The 25601-nt window shown below is 33.0% G+C and overlaps 1 protein-coding gene and 1 long non-coding RNA gene across 2 annotated transcripts; both read right to left on the bottom strand.

Annotated features, from left to right (window-relative positions):
• Positions 1–598: 598 nt before the first annotated feature.
• LOC132714811 (DCN1-like protein 1) lies at positions 599–25462 on the bottom strand. The gene is made up of 7 exons (XM_060697735.1): positions 25361–25462; positions 25051–25264; positions 7939–8107; positions 6275–6405; positions 4851–4933; positions 3675–3771; positions 599–3055 (listed from the first exon to the last, which is right to left on the bottom strand). The coding sequence occupies exons 1-7, from the start codon at positions 25361–25363 to the stop codon at positions 2979–2981; spliced, it is 774 nt and encodes a 257-aa protein (XP_060553718.1). The 5' UTR covers positions 25364–25462; the 3' UTR covers positions 599–2978.
• On the bottom strand, positions 10746–23930 carry LOC132714809 (uncharacterized). Its single transcript, XR_009623607.1, has 4 exons — positions 23305–23930; positions 20389–20534; positions 16243–16379; positions 10746–13967 (listed from the first exon to the last, which is right to left on the bottom strand). It is a non-coding gene; the product is annotated as an uncharacterized LOC132714809 (long non-coding RNA).
• Positions 25463–25601: the final 139 nt, after the last annotated feature.

Here is a 25601-nt window from a genome sequence, read left to right as displayed (position 1 = left end):
CTTGCAGGGCTTTTCTTAAGTTTATCCAAAGTAAAAATATCTGTTTTACCTTAGAAGGCAGGATTACTACTGACTAGTGCACAAGTACCGGTATATAAAAGATATGTTATTTTTTAAAAGCACTGGCATCTATCCACAAGCAATTTTTAAGGTGTCCATAAGAAATCTTCTCTGTGAGAATGACAAATATAGGTGTAGAGGCATTATAACAAAATAAGAATTCCACTAACAAGCAAGAAATGGTGGGTGGGGTACGGGCATGGGACGAAAACTCTTAATTAAGCAAGCAAATATTAGTTCCACTCCTAAATCACACCTGATTTTTTTTTGTTTCATTCCCTAAAAAAAATTAAAAGCAGAAATGAATTAATTTGTACATTAATGATAGATGAAAGGTGTTTGCAAACAGACATTCCTCACAAATACATTTAAAAAAAAAAGATACATTGTATCATCATTATGAAAAATAACAAATAAAATTACTAGTATGCATAGATACCACTGGACACAAATAAACACTTTAGAACTCAAAACTAGTCTCATTCGCAAAGTACAATATGTTTGCTTTTATAGAAATCATACAAAACATTTCAATCAGCAAAACTTAATGACAACATTCATAGAAAAAGTAATTTGATTCATCAATAATTATCAGTAACAAAAGTGAAGACTCAGGACAAATAATCAAGGCTTGGTGCAAAACTGTGGCAATTCACAGGGACGATATAAGACGAGTTACAACCCTTTCACACTAAGCCCTCCTTAGTGTGTATCAATTTTTAAAAAAAGTAATGAAAATATGGATCTAGTACATAGATATTGAATAAATAACTCCACAGAGGTTTTTTTGACATGACAGACTGGAGATATTGTTTTTGAAACTTTTATAATACTGCATGTTTGTTACGTTGTTTTTCATTGGATAATCATGACATTTATATAATTTATATACACGGCTGCAGTCAATTTATAAATCATTTCATTTTTTTCTCTAATTAAGCATGATTGCAGTATTATTAACTCGTTATAATTCTTGGCAGGTTATTTCACCATATATAAATGGTTATTAGCAATTTAACCCTAACTTAAAGGCTCAGGATATATTTACAAACATTTAACAACTGTTTATATAGGGCCAAATAACCTGTCAAAAATTATCATTTGATATAGGTCTAGACCAATAACATGTTTGAAAATGTCATATCATTTGCTCTTTCCGATTTTCCATAATAGTTATTTCATTTCGGGCTTAGAATTGCTAAAAAAAATCTACATTCAATTTAATTCTGATTACATTTCTAATTTAAATTAACTTCTGGATATTTCTGTTTTAAATGCCCCTGTTGATCTATGTATGAATTTCAAATTTTATATTTCTTCGCTTTCGGACATCGGTGGAGGTCCTTTTAATCTAAGACAAAGAAATTAAATTGAACCTAGTGGAATGGAATGGTATGGAAGGAGCTCTAAACTGTGAAATAAAGAATATCATTATAGAATAGGAAGACAATTGTTGTATTTTGTTCATTTTCCTACAAACTAAAACAATAAAAGATGATAGTATACTACTATTTAAATCTTATTTGCTAAATTCCATAAATAGACTTGACCAACACTCATTTCTGGAACATTCCATTATCAGTTTTTGGGATATCAAGATGAAAATTCAAAGTTGATCAGCCTACAGTATTGAGCCTGGTCAGACTGCAAGTAAGTACATGCGTACCTGGACCTGTATTGTTGGCAAGCGTATATCTACTGCAGCTCAGGCAGGTTCAAGGTTAAAATTTTCTAAAAATTCTACGTCCTACAATATTCACATCTTTGTTCTCAATTAAACATTATTTCTTAACCAGTATTGCATTAAAAGAATGGTACCTTCACAAGAAAAACTGTTTCATTGTTTCACAAGTTGATATTTTTTTATACAATTTTTATATTTTTTATGCACAAAAGAATTTGAAGAAAAATTGCTTTTAATTGTAACATGTATTGACAAATTTTGCTAATATTTTTTTCTTTCTTCTTTTGTTGGTAGATCTGTTTCTTGCCAGTTAAAGAAAACATTTTAAAGAAAAATCATGTTTTTAATTTATAAATCACAAACTAGCAACCACTCTCAATTCTTAAAGTGTTTAACAATGGGATTTTATTCATACTTCTTTTCATATAGGCCAAACCATGGTTGTTTGTTTCATATATTCTATATCTGCTTAGAGTTACATCTCTACCTGTTATGTAATCGTTAATTTCATCTCTGATATGTTTATGAAAATATTTGACTCTTGTTTTGTATCCGTATATGATTACTATCAGTTAAAGACTTTGTAAAAAATGTTAAATTATTATCTATTTATAATTATCTTGACATTTATAACAAAGAAGTGTATAGCAGTAACTCTACAGGACTATGTCACATTGAAAGTAAATAAAAGCAAAAGAGCAAAACAGTGTAAAATATCTAAATTCTAACTCAGGGTGACCATGCAGCCCTTCTTGAACTTGTTGCTATAAAATTTGGCAAGTGTCTCCAACTTTATCTAGTCTACATACCAGATATACTTTTGTGTGCTTATATTGCTTTCCTGTATAAAAGTGCATTCTTTCCTGTAGATTAATAAACTTTCTGTTCATTATCTTCCCTATGTATCTTTGTACTGTCTTTTGATATGTTGTACTTTTTCTATACAATTCTTATCATGTCTGTAATTTTACAACTTCTTCATCAATTTCCTATCTTTCCTTTAATTTCATAATTTTTTTACAGTATACTTTTATCATATCTTCATTTCTGTAGATTTCTCATCTTTCCTGGAGTTTTAATACTTTTCTTTAAATTCTCATCTTTTTTGTAGTTTAACAGCTTTTCTGTAGATGAGTTATCTTTCCTGTAGTTTTATAACTTAGCAGTATTATAAAGCAGAAATAAATCATGAAGTAAGCACTATACAGTAACTATATACAGGGGGGAGCCGACGTTATACCGTTGTACTCTTAGGTTGTACCTGAGGCCTTGCATACTCTACAAACTCGTCTATTAACACTGGCCAGGCACCTGTAATATAATAAACATTGTTTGTTATCATTGTATGCTTTACACTTGCAACATTTTTTACCTTGAAAGGTATATAACAAAAGGACTGACGCAACAATATATATGAATAAAATAAATAAATGAGCCGCGTCACAACGAAACCAACATAATGGGTTTGCGACCAGCATTGATCCAGACCAGCCTGCACATCCGCGCAGTCTGATCAGGATCCATGCTGTTCGCTATCAGTTTCTCTACTTGAAATAGGGTATGTAAGCGAACAGCATGGATCCTGATCAGACTGCGCGAAGAAGATTTCCGGTCAACTTGTGTGACAGGTGTTAATTACACAGCAGATTGTTAAATCTGCCTTTGTGTGCGTATAAATTTGTGATAAAATGATTTAATTGTTACCATTCAAATTGCTGTAGTGGTATTTGAAAGTAAACAGTAAGGGCAACGCTTTTCACTCAAATCTGACTGAGAATAGAACAAACATACAATGTATTTCTGAGTATATTTCTTAGTTATATTTAATATATATTTCTGTTTTAAACGGCCCCATTTGATTTACGTCAGAAATTAAAACTTTATGATTTTTTGCCCAGTGGAGTTCATTTAAACAGCAAAAACAATTTACCTTCTTCATCATAGTTACTCATGTCCTCATTGATCATGTTACAAAAATCTAGCAACAAATTCCACGTATCTTTTGGTATTGATCGTTTATGATGCTCCTGTAATGTAAACATATTCATTCTGTGGTTTATCTGGTTAAGATTAACGATAAACTTCAACTGTTAAAGTAACATGGTAGCTTTCCAGCTTTACTGATAGAAAAAATCTCAGGTGCCTCTCCTTACATGATCTCGGTCATAAGTGCAAGTTGAGGTAGAACTGAAAACCAGAGTAGAAGCATCAACCTTCCTTTAAATTGCTAGATAGCTTCCTCCCATGGATGAATACATAGTCCCTGGTGGGACTTGAACAAACAGTGGTGAGGGCAAAGTGATTCCAAGTCTGCATCTCAGCGGCATTTCCTACTCGACCACAAGAACTCATTTTGTGTAATTAACAAATTTATCTAAATATAATGTTTAAATGACTATATCCCAGGGAAATGAAGCATTTTCTAAGTGACTAAGATGAAACAACATAAAGTAGGTTTTACATACAGTTGTGGTAAGAGAGAAAGGCAAACAACAGTCAACACTATTGAAGAACAAGCTCCCTCATATCACAGAACTAGAAATCTTAATCTGAACACATTCTTCCCAAATAACAGTCATAAGAATAAGACTCTCCAGCCAATACCTTTCAATGTATGTATGTATTCTAGGCTTAATGAGGGTCCATCCACCCTTTTAGGCACTGAGAGTAAGGACCCCCAGACATGTCACCATTCATGTCCTTTAATGTTTCTATCACACAAAAGGTGACTTATGAATTCAGTAATTCACTGAATGATACTAAATATGTATGCAAGTTGAGTTTTGTGATGATACAATTTTGATGCACGGGAGGCCAATGAGATTATTATATGTATCATGGAGAAAAATAAATGATGAGCTTGACTGATCGATAAGATTATGCAATTCAGACTGATACCTGACACATATTTTCGGTATGCACGACCGACATGCACGAGCATTCTTTCCAGGTTTTTACAAGTGACCCTTTGATATTTATATATATATGAAACTGACTACAGAAGTCATGATGGGCATTTTAGTAGATCAAAATTTTGACAATGTGTTAACTGTTCAAAAATATGATGTTGATATTGAAACTCTTCTAAATTTATTTTATTCTTTACCTGTAAAAATTGACTCCATAAAGGTAGAAATTTGAATCTTCCTGATAAAACAATATTCCAGTATGCTATTGCCATATCTAAATCTGAAATAAAAGAAAATTTTCTTTATGTTCTAAACATATGTTATATACAATTGAAAGCCCCATAATGCCCAAAATATACTTTATTTTCATTACTCAAGAGCAATCTATTTTTGGTTCCCCATTAAAATACCATAAAAGTTACTCATCGCCCAATTTTCAGAACAATCTTTTGCTTCTGATTTTTTGGCACTAAATACAGTTTCAGTGATTTGGTATTTTGTATGGAAGTAAAAATGATTTTTGTTTTCAATTTGCTACTTCTATTACTAATAATTTCACATTCTTACTTCTTTCCTAAAGTAATAAGATTCTAACTTGTCTTAAACCATATTTTAAACACATAATAAAACTCACGACTACCATTTCCAAAAGGAGGAAAAATTAAATTGTTTCTGAGGCATAATATGCATTTAACAAGCTTCTACTCCAGTGATTTCTTCCTGGTTTTTTTATTCATATTGTCCAATCAAATGTAACCTTGAGACAGTCATATTGCTAAATACCCCATACTACATGTTGGACATATGCAATGCTATTCTGTCTCTAAAACAAAATAGTACAAGGCAAATGGAGGGTAAAAACTGAGACTATTTCCCTCACTATCCCCCACCCTGCCTGTGTTGGAGGGCAGGAGTTATAACTGCCTAGTGTATTCAGCATTTCATGTCATTAATTCAAACAAAAAATACAATGAAACTGCTTCCAAGCAAACAAGGCAAATTTTTTCTTTTTTATGGTCCCACCAACACAGTATAGGTCATATGGCTACTTTCCAACTTTACTGGTGTAGAAAGACCTCAGGTGCCCTTCCGTGCATTATTTCAGGCACCCCAGTAGAACCACTGATGTTCCATAAACTAGCTGGATAGCTTCCTCACATGAAAAAATTCAGAGTCCCTGCTGGGATTCGAACCTACAGCGGTGAGGGGCAAGTGGTCTGGAGTAAATGACCTTTACCACTCAGCCATGGATGCACCATGGATGCACCAATTTTTAAAAAAGCCTTTTAAGGGGCCATAATTCTGTAATGCATTATGAGGTCTTACTAATGATGCAAGTTCTGCTTAAGTACTGTTTATAATTGAAATCAAATGGGGAAACACAATCATGTTGATGTTGATGCACAGACAACTCACAAAAATTTAAAATAACCAAAAACAAAATTATAAAACATTTGACTGATACTGTATGTATTATGAAGGTAACTCTTTTATACACTTGTACAAGCAACAGGTACCTGAATGAACCAAAATCAATTAGTTACAAATGATTGTTTTTACTGTTTACCTTACAAAGGTGTGATGGTCAAGTTAAAGACAATAGTATATAAAAGTAACATACCTAAACCTTTTTGTCCTGGGTTTTTAGCATAATTAAAAGTAAACTGATAAAAATCTTTGAATTTAGAGGGATCCCTGATCTCTTGTTCCAACTGGGAACACTTTTGTTTCAGCTTCTCTGGTGTATCACATCTGAAATAACATCATTTAATCACATCTGAAATAACATGATTTAATCACATCTGAATAATATTATTTATTATACACTTAAAATACTTATAAATGAAATATTGAAAAATATTGATGAAATAAAATGCATATTTTCATTTTCCATATTTTCACTGAAAAAAATTATTTTTCACTGCAGTGAAACATATTTTCCGTATTTTCACTTGTCTCAATTCTGCCAGTAAACAAAATTTAAGTCTTTCAAATTGTAATATCACATCTGAAATAACATTCTTTATTTTATATACTTATAAATGAAATCTTGAGAAAAAATGATGTAATAAAATATTTTCATTTTCAATATTTCACTAAAAAAAAAATATTTTTCACTGGTCTTAATTCAGCCAGTACACAAAATTAAGTCATCAAATCTGAAATAACATGATTTACCACATCAGATATGACATCATTTATCGCATCTGAAATAACATGACTTATTAATCATGTCACATAAAATAACATGATTTATCAATAAAATCAAGTCTGATTCCTAAATAACATTATTCATCGAACACACAACATCTATAATACCATGATTTATTAATGTTATTATGATTTTTCAAAATTTACCTGATATGATTGTAATCAGATTATACCTGCAATAACATGTCACATGTAAGTATACTTCACACTTATTACACTTATTATTACATGAATCACAAAATTTCAATGTTACACTCATAGAAACATATTGAGGGCTGATTGCAAAACTGCAGTAATTAATATGAAGTAAAGACAGACTTACAAATGTTTTGTGGTCAACCCTCTATATAGATCTTCATAAACATGATAAACTTATTATGCTTGCACTCGTTTTATTGACATATCTCTATTCATTCTATATCATTCTATATCAACACATTCCAAGTATGCGCTTGAAAGCATTTGAGCCGCATCATGATAAAACCAACATAATGGGTTTGCAACCAGCATGGATCCAGACCAGCCTGCGCATCTGCGCAGTCTGATCAGGATCCATGCTGTTCGCTATCAGTTTCTCTACTTGTAATAGGGTTGTAAAGCGAACAGCATGGATCCTGATCAGCCTGCGCGGATGCGCAGGCTGGTCTGGATCCATGCTGGTCATGTTGGTTTTGCCGTGACACGGCTCATTTGTTGAACACCTAGTTTAACAATAAATGCATTTTTTACAGTAAATTTGTCTGCTTCACACAAAACATAAGCTATGAAATGCACTCCTTGCAAAAAAAGTGGAATCTTTATGATTATACTAATACACACAGTAGTAGCGGGATCCATTGGTTAATTTGTTGGACAAATAAATGAAATATTGCCACCTGCTTGTGTTTCAACCCCGTCAAAGTGCAGGTGTTTGCTTCCTTGAGAAAAAACTTTACACTCTTCCAGGTATGAATTCAAGTGTATCTGTAAGCATAGAACTTCCCTACACAATCAAACTGAAGTAAATTCTGTATAAAACTAATGCAGAATTCCTGCCTTTCCAGGCTATACTAATGTATTACATATCATTCTTACCCTAATTCAACCATGCCATTTAAAAACTCTTCCTTTGTAAATTCACATTGTGTTGCTGCCTTAAACCTCCAGGCTATAACAAGAACTGTCCTTGATTCAGGATTTAAATTCAACTCTTCAAGAAACTTCATTACGCCATCCACTGTCATCTTGTCTTCCTCATGGGGATCTATAGTGTAACAAGTTACATGCTAGATATTCTTTATTTTACTTGCAAAGCCTCAACACTATATTCATTAAAGGGACTCACTCCACTGACATTTTTTGATGTGAAGGAACCGAAAATATTTTTTCAAGATATTTGTATAACTAGATGTATGTCTAGACCAATAACTTGTGTACGAATTTCAGAACATTCGCTTAACCAGTTTCCCATAAATAATCATTTTTATTTGAACAGACTTGGTAGACACCCATAAGAAGATGTTTCATGCTAAACATCTAAGTTCTAGCTCATTGGCTTTTTTAAAAGAAGATTTTTTAAAGTTTTTACTAAACACATATAGTTAAAAACAATGACACCCCTGGGGCAGGGCCAGTTTTGACCCCCGGGCGTTTATTTTAACAAACTTTGTAGATATTTACTTAAAGATGTTTCATGCTTAATATCTAAACTCTAGCTATTTGGGTTTTTCCAAAGAAGATTTTTAAGTTTTTGCTATACACATATAGGGAAAATCAATGACCCCCCCGGGCGGGGCCAGTTTTGACCCCAGGGCTTTTATTTGAACATACTTGGTAGACACCTATTAGAACATGCTTCATGCTTAATATCTTAGCTCTAGCTCTTTGGGTTCTTTAAAAGAAGATTTTTTAAGTTTTTACTATATGCATATAGGGAAAATCAATGACCCCCTGGGGCGGGCTCATTTTGACCCCAGGGCTTTTATTTGAACAAACTTGGTAGACATTCACTAGAAGATGTTTCATGCCAAATATCTAAGCTCTAGCTCTTACGGTTCTTTAAAAGAAGATTTTTTAAGTTTTTACTATATGCATATAGGGAAAATCAATGACCCCCAGGGGCGGGGCCAATTTTGACCCCAGGGCTTTTATTTGAAGAAACTTGGTAGACACTCACTAAAAGAGGTTTCATGCCAAATATCTAAGCTCTAGCTCTTACGGTTCTTTAAAAGAAGATTTTTTAAGTTTTTACTATATGCATATAGGGAAAATCAATGCCCCCCTGGGGCGGGGCCAATTTTGACCTCAGGGTTTTATTTGAACAAACTTGGTAGACACTCACTAGAAGATGTTTCATGCCAAATATCTTAGCTCTAGCTCTTATGGTTTTTTAAAAGAAGATATTTAAAGTTTTTTCTTTTGGTTGCCATGGCAACCAGAGTTCTGCATGGAATTAAATTCTTTGAACAATTTTTAAAGGTGACCACCAAAGGAACATTCCTGTGAAGTTTGGATGAAATTGGCTCAGTGGTTTATGAGATGTCATTTAAGACGGATACGGACGCCGGACGAAAAGCGATCACAAAAGCTCAAACTGTCACTTTGTGACAGGTGAGCTAAAAAAAGACTTTATTAAATTTCATTAAACCATATAAATGCAATTTAAATACTAAATAACAAAATTTTATGCCAGCTAGCTTATATTTATTATTTTTCTTATTCATACTGTCTTTTACTTACCAAAATAATACCATTTCACAACGATAGGCAAGACAAAATGGTGAAGCATGTGCACTAATTGAGAAAATAATAACATGGTGCTAATCTCTAGATGCGTGCCCTATTATTTTATGTCCCGGGTTTGATATAATCATACAGTAATTTAGCTGTTTTATTTATTTTCGTTTGGCAACAAATACAATCTTATCTGTCATTCATCTTGCTTTTTCTCACTTGCAAAAAAAACATCTCTCTAGAAAAGGTGCCTGTTGCAAACTGAATATCAAGGATCAAAAATTCTCTTCAGAGTCACTTATTGCTTTCAAATTTCTACTCATCCAGCATGCTTTGCTACTTGTCCTGTATTTTGACTGGATTTTCAAGATAAACTTCTCTGATGCAATAGAACATCGCCAATGCAAGAGACCTCTAAAAATTTAATTTGTTTATATAAAATCAACAAACCAAAACCAGAAACATAGCTTGTGTTTTAGGTTATGTATAAAATGCGCACTTTATAGAGCATTGTCAGGCACATTCCTATCACACAAGTATCAGAAACAGGGTATTATCTGAAGATGGAATAATTTTTAAACCTGGAATGCACTTAAATAACTGCTGCAGGGGTTTAGTTGAACTAAGGGGGGTTAGTTGATGCCAAACATAAGAAATTGAGGGTTAGTTGAACTAAGGGGGGTTAGTTGATGCCAAACATAAGAAAATGAGGGTTAGTTGAACTAAGGGGGGTTAGTTGATGCAGCGCATCAACTAACCCTGAATCTGATCTAAGGGTTAGATGATGCGGCGCATCAACTAACCCTGAATCTGATCTAAGGGGTTAGTTGATGCGGCGCATCAACTAACCCTGTATGTGATCTAAGAGGTTAGTTGATGCGGCGCATCAACTAACCCTGAATCTGATCAAAGGGGGGTTAGTTGATGCGGCGCATCAACTAACCCTATATGTGATCTAAAGAGGTTAGTTGATGCGGCGCAACAACTTACCCCATTAGATCACATATAGGGATAGTGCTTTATAAACATAGCACTGAGAACTTTGTATACTGCAAAAATCTGACTTCTGAAGAGTAATTTTTCACATACAGACATAATTTTTTTGCTTTATTTGATCCTGGTGACAATGAACGTCTAGTTCAATTAAAAAGATTGACAAAACAATAAAATTTAGTTAGCTTTCTATATATTTATTTACACATAAATTTACTTTAACATTTTAGTTTTTCAATAATCAAATTCTTTTTTTTTTAACCAATTGTAAATAGAACAGGGTCATAATTATAACCCACATTCGCTCACCTTTTAGCAAAAATATAACTTTTCTTAACTAGAAAATGTCACAAACTAAATATAAAAGCACAAGGCCTTGTCTTGGAGAAGAATTTTATAGGTTTTATAAGTATATGAAAAGTAGACAGAAGAGCCATGGTTAGGAAAAACTTGGTAGTTGTCCACTAAACATGCTTCACTCAAAATATATAATTTCTAAGCATTGGGGGACTTCCTATATATATATATATGTCATAATGTGGGTACAGGTTTTCAGGTATTTGCCTAAAGTTCAGGTTATTTAATACTCCTTAAAGTATACTTCCTAAAGAAAACCTATAAATATTATAGTAAATTCAGGTATTCTTGCACCCATATATATAAGACTTTGTAAAACTTACTTGTCCAGGGTCAGGGTCAATTTTGACCTGTTGGGTATGAATTAAATAATCACAGTTATGGTCCAATATACATTGCTATATACAAAAATTGATAGTTTGATGAAATTTGGCCTATTGGTTATTAAGAAGATTTACCATAAACAATTTGGTTGGTTAGACAAGTCAATGATAATAAAAGCTGACTATTCGCACCATCTTTTATATGTTATACATGTCTTTAGTGGACAACACCAAAGTGACTCAGAGTGACTGACCTTTTACTAACTGACCTTAAGAGCATGCAGTAACTTAAAAACCATAGAGTACCAGTTTTTGTGCACTGCACTTCATCTCGATGAGACCTATCATCCTATGAAGTTTCATGCCCAAAGCTTTTATAGGTTAGGAGAAATGGCCAGGATAAAAATAAAGTATGAAAATTAAATAAAGGACAAAAACTCAAAACATAAGGAGTGCAGAGTATCAGTTCTTGTGCACTGCACTTCTTCTTAATGAGATCTATCATTCTATGAAGTTTCAAGTAAATAGCTTTCATTGTTTAGGAAAAATGGCCCGGACAAAAATAAAGTATAAAAAGTAACAAAGGGCGATAACTCAAAAAATAAGAAAAACAGAGTGCCAGTTCTTGTGCACTGCACTTCTTATTGAGATCTATCATCCTATGAAGTTTCAAGCCCATAGCTCTTATAATGAGAAATAATTAATCATGAGAAATGGCCCGGACAAAAATAAAGTATGAAAATCAACGAAGGGCAATAACTCAAAAAATAAGAAATGCAGATTACCATCTCTTGTAAACTGCACTTCTTAATGAGATCTATCATCCTATGAAGTTTCAAGCCCATAGCTTTTATAAATCATGAGAAATGGCCCGGACAAAAATAAAGTCTGAAAATCAACAAATGGCAATAATTCAAAAAATAAGAAATGCAGAGTACCATTTCTTGTGCACTGCACTTCTCCTTAATGAGGTCTATCATCCTATTAAGTTTCAAGTCCATAGCTTTTATAATTGAAGAGAAATAGCCCTGACAAAATAAATAAATATGAAAATTAATTAATACTCAAAAATTAAGAAGTGCAGAGTACCGGTCCTTGTGCACTGCACTTCGGGTTATTAAAAGAAGCATGCACACAAAGTTTGAAGTAAATCAGATTTATTGTGACTGAGTAAAGCTCAGGACAAACTTTAGGGGCCGCCGACAATGACGTGGTTGACAAAAGTAACCCCTATATATCACCTTTTCAAGGCGACATAAAAAAAATAATTGTAATTTGTTTTAACAACTTTGGTAGAGCTCCTTTAAATGATACAACAAACCAAACAATAAAACTCTTGGCCAGAAAATATTTCGACACATGCATTTTAAAACCCCTTTGTTGTTTGGTTTCTATGACCCACATAGGCAACCAACTGGAAACATTTGGACAGCTTTGATAAGAGACCACCTATGGAATTTTCCTGTGAAGATTGGTCCAAATACAAATACAGTCATGTTTTCAGAAAAAATTTTTTTAGTAACTGGTTATAATGCATGACAGACAAAAAGCCATCACAAAAGCTCAGCATGAGCACATTGTGCTGAGGTGAGCTAAGAAACAAAGTTTACATTGTTACAAAAATAAATTGAAAAATCTTGCCAGACTGAACTAAAAAACACATTAAACAAAGAGTTCATCTCCTGGTACAATGTATTCGGTTTCTGCTGTGTTCCTTTATTGCATTTGACATTATAAAAGTCCTAAATTCTCAACAATATTACCTATCTTTTCTATGACAACAAATTTATAAAACTGCTACACTAAAGGCCTTACTCAGTCAAAATTCACATCAGAAAATAACAGTATTCTACCTTTCCTGGAATAATTCAGGTAATAAATTAAGACAGTGTGCGAAATGGCAATGAATGCTTCCAAACACTAAACTGAGTATGTGAAGGAAAATGTAAAATCTCTATTATTCTTGCAATTGACCTCAACAACCCCAACTTAAGTTAGAGAACTACAGAAGAAATGTTCTTACCAAACATGAAATGCTTTTTTGTCAATTAATAATGGTTGTTCAAGCAAGTGTAGAATATTCTTTGCACTTGTGACCTTTACCCTAGTAATCTCAAACTCGCACAGAGTTACTAAAAGGACCATAAAAAGTATCTACCTATCAAATATGAAAGATATTGGTCAATAAATAAAGTTAAAAGGAAAAACTGTAGGACATAATTGCGACATAATTAAAGAAGGACAAAGCGGCAACTATATGCTTTGCAAATGTTTTCAGGAAGCATCAAAAGGTAGAATACTGCATAAGGAGATCTTCACTTAAAATTAATTTTAGGTAATTGCTTGTTGCTGCATTGTTTTTTCAATCACTATAAAACATTATCGACATTGTCCCAAAGGACATTTAATTCAATGAGATCTTGACTGTCAGAATTGTAAGAAGCTACACACTCTCAAGTAATTTTTAAGATATACGCAATTAACTTTTCCCCCATTGTGTAGGTTTTTCAAAAGTCTTGTAATTTCTGACATTGGATTTGTAAAGTTCAATTTCATCCTCCTGGTACAAGTGACAAGTTATGGCTAATTTGTCAGGCACTGCACTACTTTATGTCCAATATGTGACAGTGTCAGGCTCTCTCATTGATATGAGGCACCAACAGTTCTTTTGGAAATAGCCACATGTTTTCCAGTATCCAAGGCGTAACTCACTCCATCCTGAAATCAGTAAAACCACAGTATTTAACATATTTTCCTTCATTATCAATGATAATATTCATGTCAATGAATTTGGTATTTTTTGTTTGTTTTTTTAAAAATGAATTTGCATCATCCACCAAAAAGCAGTCAACACTGTAACACTAGTCCAAAGTAAGTCATCTGTTTCTTACTCAAGTTAAAAAGTTTATTGCAGATTATTGTGCAATAAATTTGCATTAAAATTTCATGCATAAGAAAGAAATTATTTTTCCTTCGGTAGAAAGAGCAATAAAATCCACCATGCTGGACCTTTTTTATTCATAAAACAAAAACATCAGATGAATATTATTGTAAAGAATATTACAAGAAAAAAACATTATTTTAGCCCCACTTCTTTTTTAAAAAACATAAATAAATAGAGGTATTGTTACAGTCATTTTGGCATTGCCATACGCAAACTTGTACCTTGATTATATCTTTTTAAGTTCTTGGTGTATTGTCTTCATACTTGGGACCAAACTAACCTTGACCTTCATTGACTTTGATATTCAAAGTCAATTATCTAAGTTTTGCTTGTTTTTTTTTTTTTGCTATTAGTGGCTTTAACTTCGTTATTTATGAATGGACTGTCTTTAAACTTGAGCATCATAAAGAATATACTATCAAGTTTACCACTTTGAAGGTTGAATAATTTTTTTTTTACTACTTTTTGCTTTAATTGACAGTAACTTGGTAATTAATAAATGGATCATCTTTATACCTAAGAAAACAACATTTTGAACAAGACCTTCTTAAAGGTTGAAGTAACCTTGATGACCTTGACTGTCAAATTATTGAATATCATTATTTTATCATTTATGTACAGATTTGATTTAAACATGGACATGACAAGACTTACAACCTAACAAACACATTGAGTAATTAAGATGTGACCTTGTACTTAAATTAACCTGGAATGTCAATGTTAAAGCTGCTGGTCTCCAAGATGAGCCAAAATATTTCACGAAAATCAATATTAAGAAAATGTACTACAATTTTAAGAAAGTAAAAACATTCAAGATCCAAGATGCAGTATTTTATCACCATTTTTCTAACACGTTACTAACACAGTAAGGGCTGTTTTTGCACGTTTTTCTAATTTTCTTGGATTGTAAGTGCCGATTGCAATATGTAAATTACTACTTTTGTTCACCTCAAAATATTTTACTTTCAAAATTTTCATGAAAGTTAACATGAATCTGGATGCAACTTGCTTTAAATTAATGAAATTATATAACTAGCTATAAGCCTATAACTTTGTTATTTATAAATGAATTCATATTAAGACATAACATATCTTAGGTCAGGACCTTCATGTATATCAAACTCAAATTGACCTTTACTTATGTTTGACCTTGACCTTGAAGGTAAATTATTTTATTTTCTCTGATATCGCTATAATTGGCTGTTATTCTGTAATTTATCAATGGATTTTTTTTCATACTTTAGAAAAAATAAACTTTTGAATATGACATTCTTAAAGGTTGAACTGACCTTGACTTTTAAATGACCCTGACTATCAAATTATTGAATTCTTTGTCATTTATTAATGGAAAAGATTCATACTTGGACAAAACAAGTGTGACTAGACAAAAAAAAAGAAAAATACATTATTTTTCTTCTTTTATTTTCTTTTTATTAAACTGTTTATTTGTTTGCTTTAAGCATTGCCCCTGCCCCCGCCCAGCAGCTGCTCTTATCTTGTACAAAACATAATTAAAGTTTCATATCTGACCTTGTCTGACTGATCTTTTTAACCCCAGGCAAACCATATTTTAACTTGAACAAAAAATCAACATTAAACATTTTTTTTGGTATTATAATAAACATTAAATTTTTAAGATTGCAAAATTTTTTTAGATGGCAATATCAACGACAACATGACTCTAGCAGTAGATCTTTTTTTGTTCGAAAAAGTCAAGCTTATTAATAATGGCCCATACTGAAGTTTCTTGACATCACTCTCCTAACGTCTTGTGAGGGCAAGGCATGCAAAAAGATTGTGAGATCATATAATTTATACAAACTCATAAAACGAGGCTTTAATAATGCTAGAATAAATGAAAACTGTTGAACAATTTGTTCCAGAACAACACATTCAACTATTTTTCCAGGAGTTGATTGGCTATAGTTAGTGCTTAAGTTAAGTTGTGCTTAAGTCATCAAAGTCATATAAAGACATTTTAAAACATAATCTGTATTAGATATAAAAGTGGTAATACATGGTGAAAAAAAAATAACTATGAAAGATTACCTGAAAAGACATAACTGCCTCTACATATGATGTAAGCTCATGATGTAAGTTCAGTGAAATGGAATGGCATGACATTGTTGAAAATTTCACCTCTTCGTGTAATTACAGTTTACACTCAATTTCAAAATTCTATGTACCTAAAACATGAGAACATTGTATGAAATATTGTAAAAAAGCTTTTTTTAAATCTATAGTTCATTATAACTAGTGGCAATTTATGTTAAAAAATTTACTTAAATGTACAAGTGCCAATAATATATGTTAAAACAAGAGCTGTCACCCAAGTGACGTATGCCCCTGAAAAGGTTTCTTAAGCATGCAGGTATTATGAAAAGAAAAGAGAATGAAAATAACTATTCTAATTGCTTAATATTGTTCTTTGTATTATTGTACCTGTAATCTCTAATTGTGTTAGTGTGAACCTTAAAAATATAAGTGTGACCATTTTGCCAAGACCCACTACAAGTAGTACAAGATCAGGGTGAAAGGTCACCCTTAAGATTCAAACATAGTGACTGTTCCATTAAAATGACAATCAATGCAAGTGCATAAATTATGAAATAATTGGTACAGGACTTTACATGTAGAACTTTTCAGTTTAGTTTAAACTTGTGAAGAATGACAGACAGCTCAATAACTATTATACAGGGGCATATAAAGCACTGTCATAATACAATTAGTCATAATTATACAGTGAACAGTTGGGGTAGGGGAGAGCTATATAGAAATCATTTTGTCCCGTTGTATCTCATCTCATGAACCAGTAGAGATATTGACTTGAAACTTGTCACATCAGAGCAATATCACAATTCATCTGTGTCAAATGTCATAACTAAGAACTTCTTTTTTAACAGACATTCTGCTCATTTTTAACTTAAAACATATAGGGTAAAGTGATCGTAAGTCGGACACATCATTGCTTCTTCCGTTTGTAGAATCTATTTTTAGAAACATATCGGAATTTCCAAAGCACTTACACACGGGGAAATACTTTAAAATGCGAAAAACAATCATAATTACTCGGAACCAGTGTAAGAAAAGAATAAAAATCGGGTGTAAAGCCAGGTACCAGCATTTGATGTTGACTCGGACGGATTTGATGTTGAGTCGGACACCAATTTTTTTGACTTGGGCGGTAAAACTTACGGTCCCGTTCTAATCGGTATTCATCAAAATAATCGAATGAAATATATGGATGTTGTATTATTGTTCCAGAAATATTATAAACATTATAAATAATATAATTATTATATTTTTAACTAAAGTTTATAGCTGATGATTCTGAGTAAGTTCATTTCTCATCGCTCCGGGCAATTATCAGACTGACTAGCTATATCAGAAACGGGGCGTATTTATTGCTTACAGACTAATTTGTATTTTAGTTTGATTAAAGTGCGTAAGTACAGTGTAAATTAAACATTTAGTTTGCAAAATTAAATGAAACACTATTCTAAAATATTGACGTTACCGTGATATTTTATTTTGAAAAAAGTGTCTTCAGGGTAATAGACACAACATGCAAATCTGACAAAACATGCAGCCGACGCATAAACGTAAAAATAGGCGTATACGCCGTTACATACATGAACTCATTCAATGTTTTTGTACAGTAAGCATTTTAAATGATTTCAATTATGTATTTATTTTTGTTGGTTCTAGTCACGCAAGCATCGTAGGTTTCTACATGTGAGAAAGCTATCAAGCTAGCTTACGGAATGTCGCTTGTTCTACTTAGTTGCTTTTTTGTGTCTGCAATAACGTACAGAGGGGCACCTGACGTCTTCCTCTATCAGTAAAGCTGGTAAAGCTGGTAGACGCAATATGACTTTAGTATTACTTCGTTGGTAAGGCGTACGTAAACCCCACTCTCTCACCCAAAGGCTAGAAACGTACACAATTTCCTGTTTTTCTCACAACATCTAAACAACAATATGCTTTTTGGTTAAAGAAAATATCACATTCGGAGGAGAGGGTCGAAATTTGCTGTTTTATTTTATGTGTATGGATGGTTCAGCTAGAACATTTTCGTTTGTCTAATAAAATATATTTTCTGAAAGATACCTGTGACAGCATGAATATTGTTACGCAACAGTAACACATTTAATAAATATGCTAAATTGAAATCAAATTAGGCTGTTGTCACTGCTTTCACTTTAGAACTGACAAAGGTCTAGGACGTATTTGGGATTTAATTTCTTAATATATGTTTGAATTCATGCAGAGCAAAATCAAACAAACAAAAAAACAACAACAAAAATAGCAAAAAAGCAACATGTCATTTAAACAGAGAAAGGTGTTCAATCATGATAATATATATGTTACGGCAAAATGTGAATGTGATCCATGCTGTTGGCTTACCAACCCTATTACAAGTAGAGAACAGCGTGAATCCTGATCAGACTGCGCGGCGAATGCGTAGTCTGGTCTGGATTCATGCTGGTCGCAAACGCACTATGTTGGTTTTGTCGTGACACGGCTCATTTATATATGTTCCCAGGTTAATGAAGTGTGTCTGCCTTACACATGTTAACCCTGATTCTGAGATTCTGTAATTATGTTTTTTTTATTAATTGCTGTTATATAACGTAGATTGGACTTTTTATAAGAGCGAAGCTTTGAACATAAGTGTATCATTTTAAGTTTCTGTGCGTCTTCACGACGCAGGTAACACAAGCCGACATGGCGACTAGGACCTGTATGTTTCAGGTAGATCTAATACTAGCCCAACAAATTGTGCGCTTTATGGCTTGTTTTATATATACGATAGTCGCCCTTCGCGACAGACATCTGACTATGAAATATCAGATTATAAAATCGGTCTGTCTTGCAGTCGAAATATTGAGACTAATCTAATACAAGTTTGGCTCCAGGGTGCATGCTAAAAACGTATCTGCTTACGTATACATACGTATACCAGTTACAACCAAGCAATAACAAAGTTAAAGTTGGTAACACTTTGAAACTAAGAAACCATTTAAATTGTAAAACAAAGAAAAAAGCAGCTACGTAATGAGATGAACATATGTTTGACATAAAGATATCTAACATAATTTGAAAACACGAATACCAAATATCACATTTTAGAAAGAAGTTATATAGCGTAAGTATTAATGAACCATGAATATATATGAACTCTAGATCTAGAATAATGATAGGAAGGAAGCAGTGACAAGAGCCTAATTAAATTTCATGTAGCGCGGTATCCGCCTATCCTTTCGTCTATTCGTAGAGCGCATGCCTTGTCAGAATTGTATCTTGTCTATATTAAAAAATATCGAACACTGAAGACATTTTTTTTTCAATCAATTATCTAACTATAGATCTAGATGTAATGTCATTTGATATTAAGCTTCAATAAATACAATGATGAATTTATTGTATCGCAAAAAATATAGGAAGCTTAAAAAATATCTTTCTTTTACTAGATAGGCCTATACGCTCTTTGTCGTTATAAAGAATAAAACTAGACCTTGTAGATACAGTCATGTATAGAACAATGGGTAATTATGTCAATAGAACCTTCTTTGAACAGTGTCCGACTTAACATCGAATTTTCACTTTTGACTGTCCGACTTAACATCTAATTTGGTTCCTACGCCGGGTGGGGAAAGGTAAAAGAAATACGAGGCAAAATAATTAAACAAGTTAAGAACACAAATTAAACATGTATACTTGTATAGTTGATATATATTTATATATGCATTCTTTAATTTTTAATACTTTAAACCACTGAAATAGGAAGACCAGTCTTACTTTTCTGGAATCCAGATTTTCAAATTTCGCGCCGATAGAGCTATTTATAGTAACAATATTCAGAAAGACAGGAAGTAAGCCACGCTGACAAGAAAGACAACTATGCACGGTTTAAATGTTAAGGTTGGTTTGACTGCACTTATTGGCATGTTAGAAACGTTTTAACAACATTTAATGAACAGCTAAAAATGTCCGACTTTCGATCGTGTCCGACTTACGATCACTTTACCCTAGTATATAATACTCAAGTCAACCAGACTGACCTTGACCTTGATTCATAAATGACCTTCAAAGTCACATTATTGAATTTTGGTAAGGGGGACTAAGGGAAATAATTAGTTTTCCTATATAGCCCTCACAAACTTTGTTTAGCAGGAATATAATAATGCTTACTGGTGCTACTTAAATACTGTCCTACCATGGTCCATGGCTTTTGAGGGCAGTATACTGGAAACCCTACCATGGCTTTTGAGGGCAGTATACTGGAAACATCATTCTGACTTTGACACAAGTAAACCTGTGATCAAGCTGTGACCCACCTGAAATGAAAAAGAATAGCATTTCATCTTACATTACAGTATCTTACACAGAGGTATGATATTCTAGGATTTGAAAAACAGGGGGGGGGGGGGGGGTTTATCTAAAAGTGAGAATTTTTTTACATCTGTTGATTTTTTTCCTTCTTTCTTTATGTAAAATTTCCCCCCTGCCTCTTTAAACTAGGGGGGAATTCACAAAAATAGGAGTGAATCCCCCATCTTAGAATACACACTGCTTACTACAACAAATGTACATGTGCTTTTAATTTGGGGAATGAACATTTTTAGTTAAACAAGAACTGTGTCCAAAGGGCACAGATGCCCCCACTGACAACATATATGTGGTATATAGTGAATATATCAACAAAGGGCCATAATTCTGTTAAATTGGTCGCAGCAAAAAAAATTCCTTCCTTAAGTACTATCTACACATTAAGGTTGTTCATCTTTGGAAGTTAAAAGCAAAATCTGCCATCCGGTTTAAGAGGAGTTGCGTTCACAAAATTTCTATATGGTATATAGTGAAAAATCATCAAAGGGCCATAAATCTGTTAAATTTGGTCGAAGCAAAAATTCCTTCCTTTACTACCATCTACACATTAAGGTTGTTCATCCCTAGAAGTTAAAGCAAAATCTGCCATCCGGTTTAAGAAAAGTTGCATTCACAAAATTTCTATATGGTATAGTGAAAAAATTAACAAAGGGCCATAAATCTGTTCAATTTGGTTGCAGCAAAATTTTCCTTTACTACCATCTACACATTAAGGTTGTTCATCCCTGGAAGTTTATGCAAAATCTGCCATACGGTTTAAGAGGAGTTGTGTTCACAAAATTTCTACATGGCATTTAGTGAAAAAATCAACAAAGGGCCATAATTCTGTTAAATTTTGTCGCAGCAAAAATTCCTTCCTTTACTTTCATCTACACATTAAGGTTGTTCATCCCTGGAAGTTTAAGCAAAATCTAACATCCAGTTTAAGAGGAGTTGCGTTCACAAAATTTCGGGACGTACCGACAGACGTATGTACAGACGGACAAGTGCAACGCTTTATGCTCCCCCTCTGTGGGAGCATAAAAATACAGTAAAATCTGTAAATATATCAAATGCACTTTCAATTTTAAAATTAACTGTATAACAGTTCAACTATCTCCTAATGAATTATATATGAGGAGTTATTTTAACCCATTACTGCACTAAGGTGGCAATGGATGATTTATCCCAAACACATTGCCATTTGAATGAAAAGATCTCCCAGCTTTGCTGTGATACAATTAAAAAACAATGTTTTACTTTTAGTTTAGGCTTCAGGGCCAAAACTTTAAACCCCTTGTAGAGGCCGAATATCATAAGGCTGCTTCCCCAACCAAAATAGCCTCTTTTTTTCCCAAGTTTGAACCTCAAAATTCCCCAGTCTTTTGAAATTTCCCATAGAATTTAGAACAAAATTAAATGATGATGTTGAATAAAGGTCTTTTACTGCCTTATTACTTTTTCCCAGTTCTATTTGCTTTTCTATTTTGAAGAACTTGTTAAAAGTTTGTGTTAAATTTGAGACCCATTTTCCCAAAGTATGCCAAAATCACACATATTTTCCCCAAGAAAAGGGTGAGGCCCCTTCCCCAAAAATGGTGATTTGGCCCCGGGCTTGTATTTCCTACTATCTAATTACTTGTTGTTAAAACTAATCATAAGAATACTGATAGCAGTAATCACTGTCAGTACAGTAATTTTTTAATGCAAATTTGGGGCTGATGTTTGCACAGACATTTGGGGTGTGGAGCTTAAAACACCTTTAAAATCCAAAGAAAATGTATATTTGTCAATCCCAGCACATGTATTGATCATTTCCTTACCTGAAGATGTAAATATTTGTTTCTTGTATTGAACAACTCCCCCCCCCCCCCCAAAAAAAAATAAAAAATTACTGAAGAAGGAAAAGGCATGGTTATCAATACACATGGTCTCTTCAGCATGGAGAGCTTATATAATAGCAGGGGTGTTTCAGCTATGCCTAGAAAAAGGCTTTTTACCCCTACTTTATATCAAGTTTTCTTCCTCTATTATTAAAACAGTATTGCAAATAAACTGTGTTAGTTTCCCCAAATATTATGGGAAGAAACCCTTCCCATACCTGTGGAAAAAACTCTAGCATGTGCTGGCATTGCAAATTCTAACTCTTTAACTAGATCTAATTAACTAAATCTAAGTAAATAATTAACAAGTCAACAACTAACATTTTTGATGAAATGAAAACAAATCCTCCTATTATTAAGTCCATGACATAATGTGTAATGTCCAAATTTATTGTTTGTAAAATGCACTCAATGATCATTTTTATTACTCCCAAGTGGAAGTAAAAGTTTCCTTTGAAGTTTGACAGCTCAACATCAAAGGCACTCACCGCATGTTGATGTAGAAATCTTCCAGTTCAGACAGATTATCTGATTGGCTTATGTCGTAAGACCTGTCAAATTTTTAGTGACGAAATATACATCAGTTCACCTCTTAGTTATCGGTAATTTTCCAAGCTGATTGTGTCAATGTCAATGACCTAAATTGACTGCAGAGTGTGAGACCAAAATATTTGTAACTTTCTAGCGGAAATTTTTGGATTAAAGGTAGAAGATCTAGATCTAAATAATTTTAAATATAGACACATTGTAACTTTCAGCGGAAAGTTTTAGAATAATGAACTAGATCTACACTGTTTGCATTGATTTTACTCTGTTCATTTAAATCAAAAGTCGTAAAGAAATAGATCAGACTTACCTCAGATAATCGTTATTTTCCCGGCAAATACTAGTACACATAATCTCCCGCATAACAATTTTTCAAATAAATTGTTGATAAAATGAAAAAAAAAATGTCAAAATTTATAGATCTAGATCTGTGACTTCCCAAATTTATGATGAAGGCCTTTTGCACTGCGTTTAAGTTCACGCGCTATGACGATTTGTGTTGTGACGTCATTTTGACACGTCTGCTGTAAACAGTTCAGTGGGCTATACATGTACAGTAGTGCTTGTTTATTTGTATGGAAAATACGATGCGTTTAAGAATAATTACAAAATAATTCATTCATGATTCAATGATTATTAAATTTTTTTATTTCTTAAAGGTTCTACTTGCATAATAAAAATAAATAGAATATTTTTTTTTTAATCAAAGGTTGGCACACAAATCTAATTTTTATAAATCCACAATTTTTAAAAACAGATTTAAAACTTTTAACAATAATTATATTAAACTTTCAACAATTACAACAACATCACCTTAACCCCTTAGTTGATTGCACCACATCAACTAACCCCAAAGATCACATACAGGGTTAGTTGATGCGCCGCATCAACTAACCCTTAGATCAGATTCAGGGTTAGTTGATGCGCCGCATCAACTAACCCCCCTTAGTTCAACTAACCCTCATTTTCTGATGTTTGGCATCAACTAACCCCCCTTAGTTCAACTAAACCCCTGCAGCAGTTATTTAAGTGCATTCCAGGTTTAAAAATTATTCCATCTTCAGATAATACCCTGTTCAGAGCTTTATCAAGTGTGCAAATTATACATAACCGAAAACACAAGCTTTGTTTCCGGTTTTTTATCGTTAAATGTAAACAAACTATTTTTGAGGATTCTATCTTTCTATTATGCTTTTCTCTCGTCGATTCGTGACTCTTATTTGGAAAAATTGCACTTGCACAACAAATATCAGACATACATACAGTTCAATTAGTGCATTTGTTAAATAAATCCATTATCTAAAAGTTCAAAAACTTTAAATTACTTTTAAAAACAACCCCTCAAAGATTAGAGCATCTGAACATGTCAACCATGACTGTCTTGCTCAGCTGGACGCTTACCCATCAATTCGTGAAATCTGATTCACCCTGTGACGTCATCAAAAAATAGGTGCTCACACCACTAAATGTCAGCATGGTTATTTTCAGTCCGATCTGGTCAATTTATGTTTCAAAGTCTTAAGTTGATTCTTACAGCATAATGAATATGTTTTGGCTTAATTGTAAGTGTGTTTGATTAATTTAAATATCAATATTGAATATTTTAAAGTAATTAGGTCATCAGCTGATTGTAGGGTAAGCTCATTTATACCTGTTCGATAACGCATTTTGATTGGACAAAATTGTCAAATCGAATGTCTAATAAAACTATTGTAGTTTTCGGATGGTGTATGTCCTTTCAGATGTATTTATACCGGACAATTATTTAGGTCACAAATCGATGAGAAGGCATGAATCGATGAGAATAAGGCATACATTGGCAACTTTTCGCTCATCCTGCCTGACGAGCATACAACAATTTTGTACTCGTTGTGCAGTTGACTGCCTACTCGTAAATACCTGTGGCCGAATAGAATTTTCGATCCCTGAATAATTAACCTTGAAATACCAAAGTTCATGTGAGCTTTCAGAGTAAATGTTATATTTCCCAACATATTGGGTAGCAATTTATGGTGGTGCAAAACTTGTGTCTTGAAAACTTAAATGAAATGTTCACCTTTGTATCTTTGCCAAAGAGCTTCCAATCTTTTTCTGTCAACAGTAGGACGGGAAGATTCATTGTATTTTTCTGGATTTTGGAAATAGTTGTCCACAGCAACGTCTAATTTCCAGTCATGACAACTTAAACAGTGAATACCTGTCTTTTCTGTTGTTTGGGTGAATGCTATGAACTGTCTGACTTTGTCCCTCTGCGAACTTTTCAATTTGTGCTGATGAAAAATAAAGATAAACAATTTGTTAGTCTTCATTTAAGCAACCATAATAATGTATGAGCAGGGACATGATAAATAAAGTTAAGGTTTTACCATTTTTCTGTTTTCTTCGTTTCTTTTTGCTGGTAATGGCTAATGTTCTAACATAATTATTTTTTAATATTGTTGTCGTCTTCAAAAAGGTGGATGGATGCTCACTTTTCCAGCATGTGAAAATGTCATAGGCCTACACTGCGCTTAATAAGCAAAGTATTCTAAATCTATTAAAACTTGCAAAGTTTAACCTTTATACAAATTGGATATACATGTATAACGTCAGTCAGATGTTTCCGTC

Source organism: Ruditapes philippinarum, unplaced genomic scaffold (assembly GCF_026571515.1).
Source record: "Ruditapes philippinarum isolate M1 unplaced genomic scaffold, ASM2657151v2 ctg7845_1_1_1_1, whole genome shotgun sequence".
Taxonomy (NCBI): Eukaryota; Metazoa; Mollusca; class Bivalvia; order Venerida; family Veneridae; genus Ruditapes; species Ruditapes philippinarum.
Note: the sequence above shows the minus strand (reverse complement) of the source record. Positions and strands in the feature narration are given on the sequence as shown.